Source organism: Pyxicephalus adspersus, chromosome 9, assembly GCF_032062135.1.
Source record: "Pyxicephalus adspersus chromosome 9, UCB_Pads_2.0, whole genome shotgun sequence".
NCBI classification, from domain to species: Eukaryota; Metazoa; Chordata; class Amphibia; order Anura; family Pyxicephalidae; genus Pyxicephalus; species Pyxicephalus adspersus.
In genome coordinates, this window is record NC_092866.1 from 43,041,378 (window position 1) to 43,055,547 (window position 14,170).

At 39.3% G+C, this 14,170-nt stretch overlaps 2 protein-coding genes and 1 pseudogene across 2 annotated transcripts in view; 1 reads left to right on the plus strand and 2 right to left on the minus strand.

Moving 5' to 3' along the window:
• Nucleotides 1-310: 310 nt before the first annotated feature.
• LOC140337871 (intestinal mucin-like protein) lies at nucleotides 311-6,315 on the minus strand. The gene is made up of 9 exons (XM_072421723.1): nucleotides 6,227-6,315; nucleotides 5,950-5,990; nucleotides 4,837-4,965; nucleotides 3,840-4,185; nucleotides 3,698-3,804; nucleotides 3,164-3,295; nucleotides 2,236-2,290; nucleotides 1,687-1,825; nucleotides 311-859 (listed from the first exon to the last, which is right to left on the minus strand). The coding sequence occupies exons 1-9, from the start codon at nucleotides 6,300-6,302 to the stop codon at nucleotides 607-609; spliced, it is 1,278 nt and encodes a 425-aa protein (XP_072277824.1). The 5' UTR covers nucleotides 6,303-6,315; the 3' UTR covers nucleotides 311-606.
• Nucleotides 6,316-9,676: 3,361 nt separating this feature from the next.
• Nucleotides 9,677-11,779, plus strand: LOC140337727 (uncharacterized; annotated as a pseudogene).
• Nucleotides 11,780-12,091: 312 nt separating this feature from the next.
• The window catches only part of LOC140337728 (mucin-5AC-like), a 57,594-nt gene continuing 55,515 nt past the window's right edge, over nucleotides 12,092-14,170 (minus strand). The window contains exons 32-33 of the mRNA XM_072421527.1: nucleotides 12,163-13,508; nucleotides 12,092-12,115 (exon numbers count right to left, since the gene is read on the minus strand). Of these exons, the coding sequence (XP_072277628.1) occupies nucleotides 12,092-12,115; nucleotides 12,163-13,508 (1,370 nt within the window). The remainder of the gene's footprint in view (nucleotides 12,116-12,162; nucleotides 13,509-14,170) is intronic.

Sequence of the window (14,170 nt, forward strand, 5' to 3'; positions counted from 1 at the left end):
GTTGAAATGTATTTTCTGATCATTGGCCTGATTTATTAAAGCTCTCCAACAAACCTGGAATGGATTTCTACAAAAAATATTCTATTAGCTATTCAGTCGGATCCATTCCAGGTTTGCTGGTCACCTAGGTTCTCCCATGATATTGTATCTTCTCCAGCCTTGGATAGCTTTGAATAATCAGGACCATTGTCTGTATAGTCCTCATAATGTAACCCACCTGCCCCCCCCTTCATTGTCCATATGGTTGCATTAGGATTCATTTGGTCCAGTTGTGCATCTTATGTAAAAGAATAGTCCAACCAGAATGATGTGCTTTGTATTCTGTAGTTTATTGATACACATAAAAGGTAATGACAAGAACAAGAAAGCATAAATCTTACTCAGATATTGGTGCCCATATTTTAAAAAGGTTATAGCAAAGCCAAAACATTTAGCTGGTTTACAGTTTTCACTTTTTTTTTTGCTAACACAAACATTATGTGCCTGTCTATTCGGCATCTACATATAACTACAATGTAAGAGGTTAACTAGACATTAGAAGGGGACATTTTCAGAATGTTTAGCAGTATATTGCTGCCTTCCTGTCTTGTCTTCTCATTGATTTCCTCATCTCCTCCTGGTTCTGTAAGAGGTTTGGGTCAACTGCTTCTGATTCTGTTGTTGTTGTTGTTGTTGTTGATCTTCAGCAGATCCACGGGGCTCACAGAGAGCAGCAGAACAGCCACATTTAACCACATCTTTGTAATAGCGTGTTCTACGTTTTCCATTGGCACACAGCAGTTGGACCCTTTTTTCAACTACCTCAAGCTCTGTACAGCAAGTACATTTGTGATCTATGCCTTGAGATTCCATGGAATAACTGAGAAAAGGCAAAAACATATTGTCAAGGAGTTGCAAGGAGTTGTTTTAAAACAAGTATACAGTGCAACAACTACTGTTTTTTAACGTATCCTATTAGGTAATTCAACATGTTTTGAGATATATGATACATTTTGCACCAAAAACAAATTTATTACCTAGATTGTTTTCCATGTGTAGGTAAAATGAAAGATAATATAGAAGAGATAATGTCATGATAGATTTCAGCATGATTTAATAAAACACTACTAATCTGTTTCTTTCCTCCTTTGACTAATGATGCTACCCATCTATGTATAGTTAGGGTGTTCCTTCGTAGTAGAACATAAACTGAATAATTCAACAGGGAGAAGAAGGCCCCTCATAATAGCTTTAGCAAATGAACAGAGAAAGAAATTGTTTATCAACAACAGAGTTTCCAAAAAATTAATTATCAGTTTTAAGTGGATTGATTCTTCTTGTCTGTTTTTTTTTTATTGACTGTACTTTCACCTTGCAGAGGAGAACACTAACTTTTATTTATTAATAGTGAGCTTGAAGGCCAAGGTTAAATCCCAATTGTTGATTATATTAATAATTCAGGAATATATTGGTAAGTATTAGATGCAATTTTAAATATTAAAGTCACAATCTGCCTTCTTTATGAATTGATTTAGTATGCGTTTTTAGTGTCATTTTAAGCATTGGAGGTTTAAATGCCTTTAAATGTGACTATTTGTGGTATGTGCATTTACGCATAGAGATAAAGACCTGGTAAATCATAACTGTCCAACATATTTTGTAGAAGCCTTGTTTAATTTTATTGTTTTTATTTCTCATATGACTTACATTGATGTACCCATACAAGGTCCTCCGCAGTAGGTAAGCTCCACTTCACCTTCACAGTCACCTTCTCTTAAGACGGTCACGTTCTTGCGAGCACTGCATCCTTCAACAACTGGCTTCTCTACTATCACAACCTCTTTAACTGAAAAAAGTTTACAATTTATAGACAATCAGTGCAAAATTATTGCAATTTAGATGTAAAAAACATAATTACCTAAAAATATTTACTTCTGTTTCAGACCACTTATTATTGTTTAAAAAGGTCCATATAGACTGTGACAGATGTTCCAATCCAAAAAATCTGGATCCCTCATGGAGACCCCTTTCAAGATCAATCAAAAATCTATCTTTCATTAAACATTTCTCACCCTTCTTGTCCAAGTACTTATTTCCGCCTTTCAACTCCCATCCTGAACCATTTGCAGAACAATAATTCTGCTTTCCCTTTCCTTGTACCATGACCTGCAATTTTCATGTCACTAATGTCTTTTGTATATAATATTCTTAGAGGATATCAGATTTCTTTACTTTAGAATTTAATTTTTGTCTTACCTATCTTTGGTGTACAAGTCTGACAGCATCCATCCTCATCAAATTTAACTGTACCCTAAAGAAAAAAAACACATAAATAAAGCACTAAAAACAAAAACCTTTTTATTAACTAGGATAATCATTATCATAAAATATTTTCTTTACAGTATTTTAATGCACTAAGTAACCTATGATAAATATGACATTATACATAGTCGTAAGGCAACATATGCAACTGAGGGTTACTGTACTGAGCATCTGGTAAGCAGGTGCTATGCAAGATCATAGAGGCTTGTAGTCACCAAGTTGTTAATGCTTTTAGCAATTTTTCAATGTGGCAGCAAATGTTAATAAGTACAATTTTCACGTTTATTTGTAATTGTATTTAGCAAACAACCCTAAACAAAACGTAAACAAAAAGTAATGTTCTAAGAAAGCCAGCAGAGTGTGGGTAAAACCCCATGCGTAGCCTAGGATCTCTAGGCTTTAATCCTTTTATGGGAATGTATTCATCTTTCCTTTCAGTTCACTAATGGAAACATATAGTGTGTTTATTAATTAGAAGATGACACATTATGGGCTTACAGCTTTGATACATTGTGTGATGCTTTGCTGTGCACAGTATTTGGTATTGATAATGAACTGTCCTTTTTTCACATTGGTTGGGTTATGAAAAGTTTGATTGTCCATGAAGTTGTCCTACAAACACCTAACCATCTATAAGAGAGCATGTATGGGAGTTCGTACAACTTTTTTAGATATATATTTTTTTCTATGGTTTTCACATGTCGTTGATGTTTACATGTAGAATAAATAAATATGTTTATTTTTTAGTAAGGAATGTAATATAATACCATAAAGAATATAGTACCATATCTGTTTCAGTCCATTAATTTCCATGTTTAAGGTGGGGCAATATTACATGATAAAAACAAATATTAAAAATTACCTCTTCACACTTGGAAATATCAAGCTCTTGGCAAACTTTCTTCACTTTAGTTAAAACAGGGTTTCCATCTTCATCTTCATCACACTCATAGTAGACACAAGTGCTGCCCTCAGGACGATAAGTATCTCCAATCTACGGGAGGAAGAAAAGTCACATTTTCATACAATTACTGACACTAATGTTGTTATTTATCCTAACTCAATGCATAAAAATAGAGATTTGCAGATGAATCACTAGAGGGAGTGTAGTAGCGCATGCAACCACTATGTCTCTTTTTCCAACTATTGGGTTAAAATATCAGTTACACTAGAAGTGTTTTTTTTTAAGTTGGCTGAGCTAAACACAGTAAGAAAGATTTTAGTGTTATACTTTCACATTAGGATAATTTACAGTGTCTAAAATAGGTTGCAGTGGTAATATGCCCTTTAGGATATTATCCCAAGGAATAATGTATTCAAGACATATTTGTGCCCGCTGCTGAGAAATAATCAGAAACAGTAAAAAGGTTCAACCAAGAGTTTTGTTTAAACTTACGTTGATCTTAACTTCCTCATCATCTTTCTCATCTTCACCTTTCTGACCTTCTTCTCCTTCTTTTCCTTTTTGTCCTTCTCCTTCTTTTCCTTTCTGTCCTTCTTCTCCTTCTTTTCCTTTCTGTCCTTCTCTCCTTCTTTGCCTTTTTGTCCTTCTTCTCCTTCTTTGCCTTTTTGTCCTTCTTCTCCTTCTTTGCCTTTTTGTCCTTCTTCTCCTTCTTTGCCTTTCTGCCCTTCTTCTCCTTCTTTGCCTTTCTGTCCTTCTTCTCCTTCTTTGCCTTTCTGTCCTTCTTTTTCTTCTTGTCCCTCCTTTCCTTTCTGTCCTTCATTTTCTTCCTGTCCTTCTTTTCCTTTATCTGCTGTGATTCCTTCCTCAGACGCATTTATTTCATCTGCCTTCTTTTTGCCAGGCTTTTCTTTCTTCATTGTGCATTGTTTAGGTACACATTGACCACAACATTCTCCTTCTTTTTCAACATATTTGTATCCCTATAGGTAACAGCACAAAAAAGTTTAGCAACTATAGATAAAAGTATTATAGATACATTTTATAATATTAAAATTATTGTTTCCATAATTCTTGTGTGTCACTAATGTTAGGTGAAATAACTTATTTTCAGCGTCTATGAGTAACCATTCCACTTCATCTGCATGCCACAACCAAGCAAAAAAACTGTGTTCTCAAAATGTAATGTCTTCTTTTCTCTGCCATGCTGCCCTATTACCTGTGTTGTGTAACAATGAAACATGGCCATAGGATGGTTTGTTTGTAAAAATGCCAGTGGATGGAGAACCATCATTTGGCAACATGGCAGAGACATAAACTTACGTACATATATTTATCTTTGTAACATGGCATAGTACAATAGAAGGGTCTCTTACTTATTCCGTCTACTAATGTTTGTTTTTGCAGATCCGATGGTGCCTTTGGTGCAAGGTTGGTTGGGAGTGAAGTGAAAAAGGAAAAGTAAGGGATGTATAGACCAGTATTGCTTTAGAATGGATATCCAGGTAACATTTCCAACTCAGCAGAACATTAATTATTTAAGTTAATAACATGCAACAACAAAAAATTATATAATGCCAGAGTATAACAGGCTGCAATGTTGTTGGCTGCTGCCAGGATAACAGACAACCCACCTCTTTGCAGTTCTTATCACACTTGATCTCTTCGCATTTGACAGCGTAGAAGCCTGATTCATCAGTTTCATCCTTGGCACACTCACATTTCTGACATGAATTCTTGGGTTGTGGGATGAGAGAACCCCGCTATAAAAAAATTTATGAAAGTAAAATAAAGGCATGATCCGGCTTTAATCATGCTTTTTTCGGTTGTTTTATTTCATTGGAAATCCTTTATCAAAGTACTTATTAGTCTCTTCTACAACAACAAATTGGGTGCTTCAATCTACATTTTACCATTTTTATATACAAATTTCAATCTTAGTGACTGCAAAGAAAAACTCAGGCAGTTGCTTATTCAAATAATATAACAATAACAAAAAAATCAATAAAGGCCATTATAAATGTAAATTATCACAGAGTGCTTGCTTTACTACTATTTGTTACTTCAGATACTGATGTAGATATTTGAAAAACGTCAGCCACTTGGCCATCGATTCCATGTACACTTTGTTTTCCTATAGTATTACATAGTTTTCTACATGATGTACCACTTGAAGCAATAGATTAAATATTGTTCCAGATTATTGTTTTTATGTTATATTAAAACAGCTGTCACCAAACACTATCCTGAGAATTGTGGACATTCATGTCAACATATACCCTAAGGACATTATGGGCTTTTGTATACTCCTGCTGTTTTCATAGGATTTTTACTAAAAAGGGTGGCAGCACAAGGATTATAAAGGGTTCAAAGCTTGCCCCCTTAAAGGGTGTTCCCAAACTGTGGCAGCTTGTTTAAAATCAGAAAACACAGCCCAGGCTTGTGTGAGCTTTTATCAGCTATCTTACTTCTTACAAACATCTTAGAAAGAAGTTTGGCACTTATTGTTAATTTTCCACAACTTGGAGAGCACTGTGAGCTCAATATAGCACACAAAACAATTGCTGGCCAGGAAGCTATCTACCTGCACTTGCAGAGGAGCACAAGATCATAGAAAAGTGAGTAGTATGTGCAAACCTACTTCTTTGTAGAACAACAACTTCTACTTGTTGTCTTGTAGTAGTAACAACTAAATAGAAATTGACTGTGATATTTTTTCAAATATTTAAACTAACAAAAAACATTACCTGATATATCACATCATCAACTACACAAACTGAATCCGGTTCTGCAAAAAAGAAAAAAAATGGACTAAGATGTTTTTCATTTTAAACTAGAGTATGTAGTTCATAATTCTACCTCTAAATAGAAATAAAGATAAAATATTAAAACTAAAAGAGACTATATAAATGGTATGTATCAAGCTTGAAGAACAAAAACTTTGTTGTAAAAAGTAGTTTTCTACTCCTATGTCACTCACACAGCAATAAAATGTGTTAAAAAGAAAATGTAGAAGAGACATACCACAAGTAATATTGGCACAGCAGGCACCTGGAGTCAATCGGGATACAACGCGATACCCTGTCTTACAGTCGGGCATCTGGCATTCACAAGGTCCACACCCTGTAAAATATTGTTAAAACTTCATAAGGGAAAATAATCCACATCTGGTAATTCATTTGCCCTTGCATTGGTACATCCTCAAGAATATTGTACCTTTCAGTTATCTCATTGTTGCTTTGATGTCACTTAAAAAAGAATGGCACCTGTGCATAACTGGCAGCAGCTTGTTGAATCCACATAGTCAGCGAAGCACAAACTAGTGCAGAGAGGGGCACTGATGTTATCATGTGAGCATCACACACTGTATCAATCAAGACAAACTGAGCTAGAGAACAGGCAAAGATGAATACCCTGTGGTGTAATGTGACTGGTCTAAAGATATTTTTAAAAATGTGATGTTAAGTTGCTAAGTGAATGGCTTCTACTCTATAAGTCTATCTGCCCTGTGGAATCGATAAATAAATCGGTAATTATGCCCATACATATATACACATTTCTAAAATGGCAATATTTAATAGTCAATTGTTTAAAAACAAACTGTCTGATGTCAAAAATGACAAACATTGAGGGATATTTATGAGATTTATTCAAATGAAAACATGGCTTATAATTACCAATTTCCCATGAGATGCTGGGTTCATCTGTTACACCACCTTCTTCTTCTCCTTCATTTGGAGGATGCTTCTTTTTTGGTCGCCTTGTATATGGGGGTCTTGTATAGCCAGCATCCAATATGACAGTAACTAGTGATTCAGTGGGGGAAGGTTCCCCTGATTCAGGTTCTGTTGTTGGTTTACAGTCACCTACATACCATTCCATTTTGCATGATAAGCCACAAACTGCATGAAATTTACAGCCAGCATTGTCATACTTAGTGTAGATGATTTCACCTGAATTACACAAAAAAAAAAATCATAAGACAAAGAACACTCTCACGTGTTTAATTATATGTACATATAAAATGAACAGCATTACCAGATTCAGTAGCATACCCTAAACAGAAACTGTAGCATCATTTTCGGAAGTAACTGTTTCTATTGATATCCAAGAAAAAAAAAAAACCTAATACTTTGCATTAAAAGATTTTCTTTTTTTCTTTTCCTTTTGTTTTTACCAGGTAGTCCTGCCAATACCAAATTCCTGCTCCAGGTTAACAACAAAATGCAGACAGTGATTTCAGTCTTCGAAGAAGCGATTTTGTCACCTTAGAATTAGAAGTATTTAGAGGGGCTACAAACCACCACATTTTTTTTAATCACATGAGGGGGGGGGGGGGTGATCTTCAGTGCTGGAACTGGAAATAATGCCCGTGGATGACAACAAGTAGATTTTCGGCAGGGTCAACAAGTATATTTTAATAATATATGCATACTGCAAAATACATAATACTAACACATAAATGATACAAAAAAACAGTGGTATAATATTGCTGATCAACAGGCTAAATTCCCATGTTAGGTTTTATTAATGTCTTTAATCCTGCGAAAGTGTTTCCCCCATTTCCAGTCTGTTAAAACATTTCTAGCAGGACAGGAAATTAATAGAATTCTCTAACCTCAGAGAGTAGTGAAAAAAAACACTGCTTCTAATCCAATTTCATACTATCTAAAATAAAAAAAGGTTTTTATTTTGCCATATACTTTAGAAATGCATACATCAAATAATATGGCAATTTTATATGCTGTTAATGCAACAGAAGGAGCTAGAACATGCAAAGATGGGCAGGAACATTAGGAATTTATGAGAGATCTCAATGCTGGAGTATCTAAAACATATACAAAGTCATGAACCTCAACACAACAATGCATTCTATTGGTTCTTTTACATCTGTATTGGGGGGGGGGGGGGGGGTTATTTTGCATCAAGGAAAATAGTATTTAAGAAATCCTTGTGCTTTAGGGCAAACCCTTCCTGAAAGAAAAGAGGGATGGTCATTGCCTACCACTTTCTCAAATTTCTAGTCGCCTTGCTGCATGTTTGTTTCAGGTCTTTAACTCATATTTTTTAGAGCATAATAAATGCAAGGCAATTAGCATTTGCTGAATAACAATTTGGCAATTGCATCTTTTTCTAAGGAAAAGTTTCCTTTACGGTTAAATGTTTAGTTTGTTACTATAGTGGAAGTATGTGGTTACTTTAAATTTTCACAACCTGAAAAAAATATATAAATAATGGCCATCTAGTAATATCATGATCTTAAAACAACATTAGTTGTGTTGATCATTGTAGGCCATCAAATGTAAAAATTAATTTGAATAATATGAAATTCTACTTAATTTTACAGTCCATTTAGAAAAAAGCAAACTCATTCTTACCTCGAGAGTAAAATTCGCCTCTTATTTGACAGAAACAGACTACTGGGCTGCCAGAAGATGGTGAGGCCCCAGAGGATGATGGATATCTTATTGGTAAACTAGTTGTAGGAGATGTGTCAGAAGGAGTTTCCACAGCACCTGATGTCTCTGGAGGAGAGGGTTCAGTGTATATGGTTCCGGTAGAAGGAGTGGATGGTTCACCACATGTTTCAATATATGTTATAGAGCAACATTCATATCGTATTGCATGATCTTTACATTGTTTGTTGTCCCCAATTTGATCCTTATTCTTACAATGTAATCCATCCTTTACATTGCATGTTATTACCTGGGAAATATCTTCATAACTCAAGTCTGGATTTCTCACAGCTTTGCACTCAATGTTATTTTCAGTTTCCTCTGCAGTACAAACATCAATTCCCAGAGCTCTCAGATTTTCACTATTCTCCTTTTCTTCACCGTTACCACCAGTAGTTGGTATTTCTGTGTTTATCCACTCTGTCCAGCGACACTCTGCTTGTTTCAGAATTTTACAGCTGGAAGATGTGGTAGGAGATACAGGTATGCCAGGCTGACTTGGAGATACAGGTGTGCCAGGTTCATAAGGTTGACCTGGAGATACTGGAGTGCCAGGCTGACCTGGAGATAACGGAGTGCCAGGTTGACCCGGAGATACTGGTGTGCCAGGTTCCCCTGGAGATACTGGTGTGCCCGGTTGAACCGGAGATACTTGTGAGCCAGGTTCTCCTGGTTCACCGGGTTTACTCGGAGATACTGGTGTGCCAGGTTGACCTGGAGATACTGGTGTGCCAGGTTGACCTGGAGATACTGGTGTGCCAGGTTGACCTGGAGATACTGGTGTGCCAGGTTCACCAGGAGATAATGGTGTGCCAGGTTCTCCTGGAGATACTGGAGTGCCAGGTTCACTAGGCTGACCTGGAGATACTGGTGTGCCAGGTTCACCTGGAGAGACTGGTGTGCCAGGTTCACCTGGTGACCAGGAGATACTGGTGTGCCAGGTTCACCTGGTGATACTGGTGTGCCAGGTTCACCAGGTTGACCAGGAGATACTGGTGTGCCAGGTTCACCAGGTTGACCCGGAGAAACTGGTGTGCCAGGTTCACCAGGCTTACCTGGAGATATTGGTGTGCCAGGTTGACCCGGAGATACTGGTGTGCCAGGTTCTCCTGGAGATACTGGAGTGCCAGGTTCACCAGGCTGACCTGGAGATATTGGTGTGCCAGGTTCACCAGGTTGACCCGGAGATACTGGTGTGCCAGGTTGACCCGGAGATAATGGTGTGCCAGGTTGACCTGGAGATACTGGTGTGCCAGGTTCACCCGGAGATACTGGTGTGCCAGGTTCACCAGGGGATAGTGGAGTGCCAGGTTCACTAGGCTGACCTGGAGATATTGGTTTGCCAGGTTCACCAGGTTGACCCGGAGATATTGGTGTGCCAGGTTCTTCTGGTTCACCTGGAGATACTGGTTTGCCAGGTTCACCTGGAGAGACTGGTGTGCCAGGTTTACCTGGAGATACTGGAGTGCCAGGTTCACTAGGCTGACCTGGAGAGACTGGAGTGCCAGGTTCACCTGGAGAGACTGGAGTGCCAGGTTCACCTGGAGAGACTGGTGTGCCAGGTTCACCTGGAGAGACTGGTGTGCCAGGTTCACCTGGAGATACTGGAGTGCCAGGTTCACTAGGCTGACCTGGAGATACTGGTTTGCCAGGTTCACCAGGTTTTCCTGGAGATATTGGTGTGCCAGGTTCACCCGGAGATACTGGTGTACCAGGTTGACCTGGAGATACTGGTGTTCCCGGTTCACCTGGAGATACTGGTGTACCAGGTTCACCTGGAGATACTGGTGTGCCAGGCTGACCAGGAGATACTGGTGTGCCAGGCTGACCTGGAGATACTGGTGTGCCAGGTTCACCTGAAGATACTGGTGTGCCAGGTTCTTCTGGTTCTCCAGGTTGACCTGGATATACTGGTTTGCCAGGTTCACCAGGTTTTCCTGGAGATATTGGTGTGCCAGGTTCACCCGGAGATACTGGTGCGCTAGGTTCACCAGGCTGACCTGGAGATATTGGTGTGCCAGGTTCACCTGGTTTGCCCGGAGATATTGGTGTGCCAGGTTCACCAGGAGATACTGATGTGCCAGGTTCTCCTGGTTCCCCAGGCTGACCTGGAGATACTGGTTTGCCAGGTTCACCAGGTTCACCCGGAGATACTGGTGTACCAGGTTCACCCGGAGATACTGGTGTACCAGGTTCTTCTGGGAATACTGGTGTTGGAGATACTGGTTTGCCGGGTTCACCAGGTTTTCCTGGAGATATTGGTGTGCTAGGTTCACCAGGTTGACCTGGAGATACTGGTGTGCCAGGTTGACCTGGAGATACTGGTGTGCCAGGTTCACCAGGTTGACCTGGAGATTCTGGTGTGCCAGGTTCACCAGGTTGACCTGGAGACACTGGTGTGCCAGGTTCACCAGGCTGACCTGGAGATACTGCTGTGCCAGGTTCACTCGGAGATATTGGTGTGCCAGGTTCACCAGGTTGACCTGGAAATATTGGTGTGCCAGGTTCTCCTGGTTCACCAGGCTGACCTGGTGATACTGGTTCACCAGGTTCACCAGGTTTTCCTGGAGATGTTGGTGTGCCAGGTTCACCCGGAGATACTGGTGTGCCAGGTTCACCAGGTTGACCTGGAGATACTGGTGTGCCAGGTTCACTCGGAGATACTGGTGTGCCAGGTTCACCAGGTTTTCCTGGAGATATTGGTGTGCCAGGTTCACCCGGAGATACTGGTGTGCCAGGTTCACCAGGTTTTCCTGGAGATATTGGTGTGCCAGGTTCACCCGGAGATACTGGTGTGCCAGGTTCACCAGGAGATACTTGTGTGCCAGGTTCACCAGGGGATACTGGTGTGCCAGGTTCTCCTGGTTCACCAGGCTGACCTGGAGATACTGGTTTGCCAGGTTCACCCGGAGATAATGGTGTGCCAGGTTCTTCTGGTTCACCAGATTGATCTGGATATAATGGTGTGCCAGGTTCACCAGGTTGGCCTGGAGATATTGGTGTGCCAGGTTCACCAGGAGATACTGGTTTGCCAGGTTCACCAGGTTTTCCTGGAGATATTGGTGTGCCAGGTTCACCGGGTTGACCTGGAGATACTGGTGTGCCAGGTTCACCGGGTTGACCTGGAGATACTGGTGTGCCAGGTTCACCGGGTTCAGGAAATACTGGTGTGCCAGGTTCACCTGGATATACTGGTGTGCCAGGTTCACCAGGTTGACCAGGAAATACTGGTGTGCCAGGTTCACCTGGAGATATTGGTGTGCCAGGTTCACCAGGTTGACCCGGAGACACTGGAGTGCCAGATGTAGGGATTTTCCCTGGTTCACCAGGTTGATCTGTAGATACTGGTTTGCCAGGTTTAACTGGCTTGCAGTATTTTTCACAACATTGAACCCTTATTCTGTAATTATGACATTTTTCTTTTCTCCTCTGATCACTGTTTTTGCATGAGAGTCCACTTCCCAGGACACATGTCATAATTTGTTGATTATTGGCAATTGTTACTCCATTTCGATCAATTGCTTCACATTCTAGTTTGTGTTCAATTTCAAAATCTTTGCACACCTTATGTCCTTTTGATTTTACATTTTCAATGCTTTCAGTGTCTCCACCATCTCTTTGCTTGGTTGGTTTGTTGATATCATACCAAGGAGTCATACGGCATTTCATTTGAATTTCACATGCTGGTGTTGGGGAAACAGAAGCTGTTATTTCATTTGATGATGTTGAAGCAGGTGTTTCTCCAGTGGATATTGTTTCTAATGCTGACCCTGTAGGTTCTTTTTCTTTACTTGGGGTTGTCACACCACCAGTTTGTGATGGTCCTGAAGTAATAGGTTTGGAGTCACTAGGAGGCTCACAATACTCAGTACAGCATAAAATTCTCATCCTATAGTTGTGACATTTTTCCTTTCCAGCTTGGTCTCGATTTTTGCAACGCAAGCCTCTTCTTAGGTCACAGGTAACCTTTTGTTGATTGTTTGAAATAGCCTGTCCTTTGGCATTTAAGGCTTCACATTGAATGTCTTTTTCAACTTCTTGGACTGTACATACATCATATCCCTTTGATTTTGTGTCACTAATATTTTCACGTTCATCCCCATCACTTCTTGAACTAGGCTTGTTATTATCAAACCATTGTGTCCAACGACAATCCATTTTAACTTTACAGGCCGTTGTTGTTAAAGGTGTGAAAATTTCAGATGTGCCAGAAGTTGATGTGCCTGTATCAGGAGGAGAAGTTACAGAACCAGTAGAACCTGTGCTGACAGGTGTGGGAAGAATTGACACACTAGGCAACGATGTTGGGCCTTTAGTGGTTGGAACTCCAGATGGAACTTCTTCAGAAGAGGCAACACCAGGCAACGATGTTGGGCCTTTAGAGGTTGGAACTCCAGATGGAACTTCTTCAGGAACTCCAGATGGAACTTCTTCAGAAGAGGCAACACCAGGCAACGATGTTGGGCCTTTAGAGGTTGGAACTCCAGATGGAACTTCTTCAGAAGAGCTACTGTTTTTAATCTCAATACTTGTAGAAGTAGAGCACACCCTGTATTTACAGCATTCCAATCTGAATTCATAATTTAGGCACATAGGTGGATTTTCACTATTCAGACAAACAAGGCCTTTCTTTCTTCCACAAGTTATACGTTGTCCTAAATCTTCTATTTTTTTATCAGGATGATCTGTTGCCCTGCATTCAACATTCCTGGGGTTTTTACATATTGCGTGACCTTGGGCTTCAATATCTTCTAACCTTTCTATATCTCCAGCCCCATTTTCAGGCTTACTCAAGTCATACCAGTCTGTCCAATTGCAGTTATAGGCTTCAACACACACAGTAGGTGTAGCTGAAATTAAACATAAAATATGAAATTATTAAAACATAGTAATTATTATATATCAAATGAAACAAACAAACACATACAGTATAACACACTAGCCTTAATGTTAATAAAAACTATGTAAATACTAACTAAATTACATTTAGTTTAGCACTGTATATACAAACTTGCAGTACGAGTCTTTAAACAAATACAAATGATTTTACAAATTCGTGAGAACAGAGTACGATGCCCAATCACCTTTATTTTGAAATAGTCATCTGTGTGCTACGATGACAACACAGGAGCACAGTTGGAAGATAGGGACAGAGCGCTGTTACCATATATCAGGAAGTAACTAAACAAGACTACCTAATCTTTATTTTATTTTGAAAACTGCAAATGTAATATATTCAATTTGTCCTTGAATAATAACATATTACATTTATATGTGGCTTTAAAGGTTAGATTTAAACACATTTTACAGAACAAAATCAAAAGGAAAACAATATTGCAGGATTACTGCAGTTACTGTTCAAATGGGACTTTAAGTTGACTTTTTTTTTTATAGACCACAAAATAATAATGTCCAATTTATTTCCAAATTGTTTAAAAATTAATTGTGGCCTCTGGCTTCAAGCCAAGCTTAGCCAGGGATACAGAACAATCAGGCAGCAAATGACAGTCAG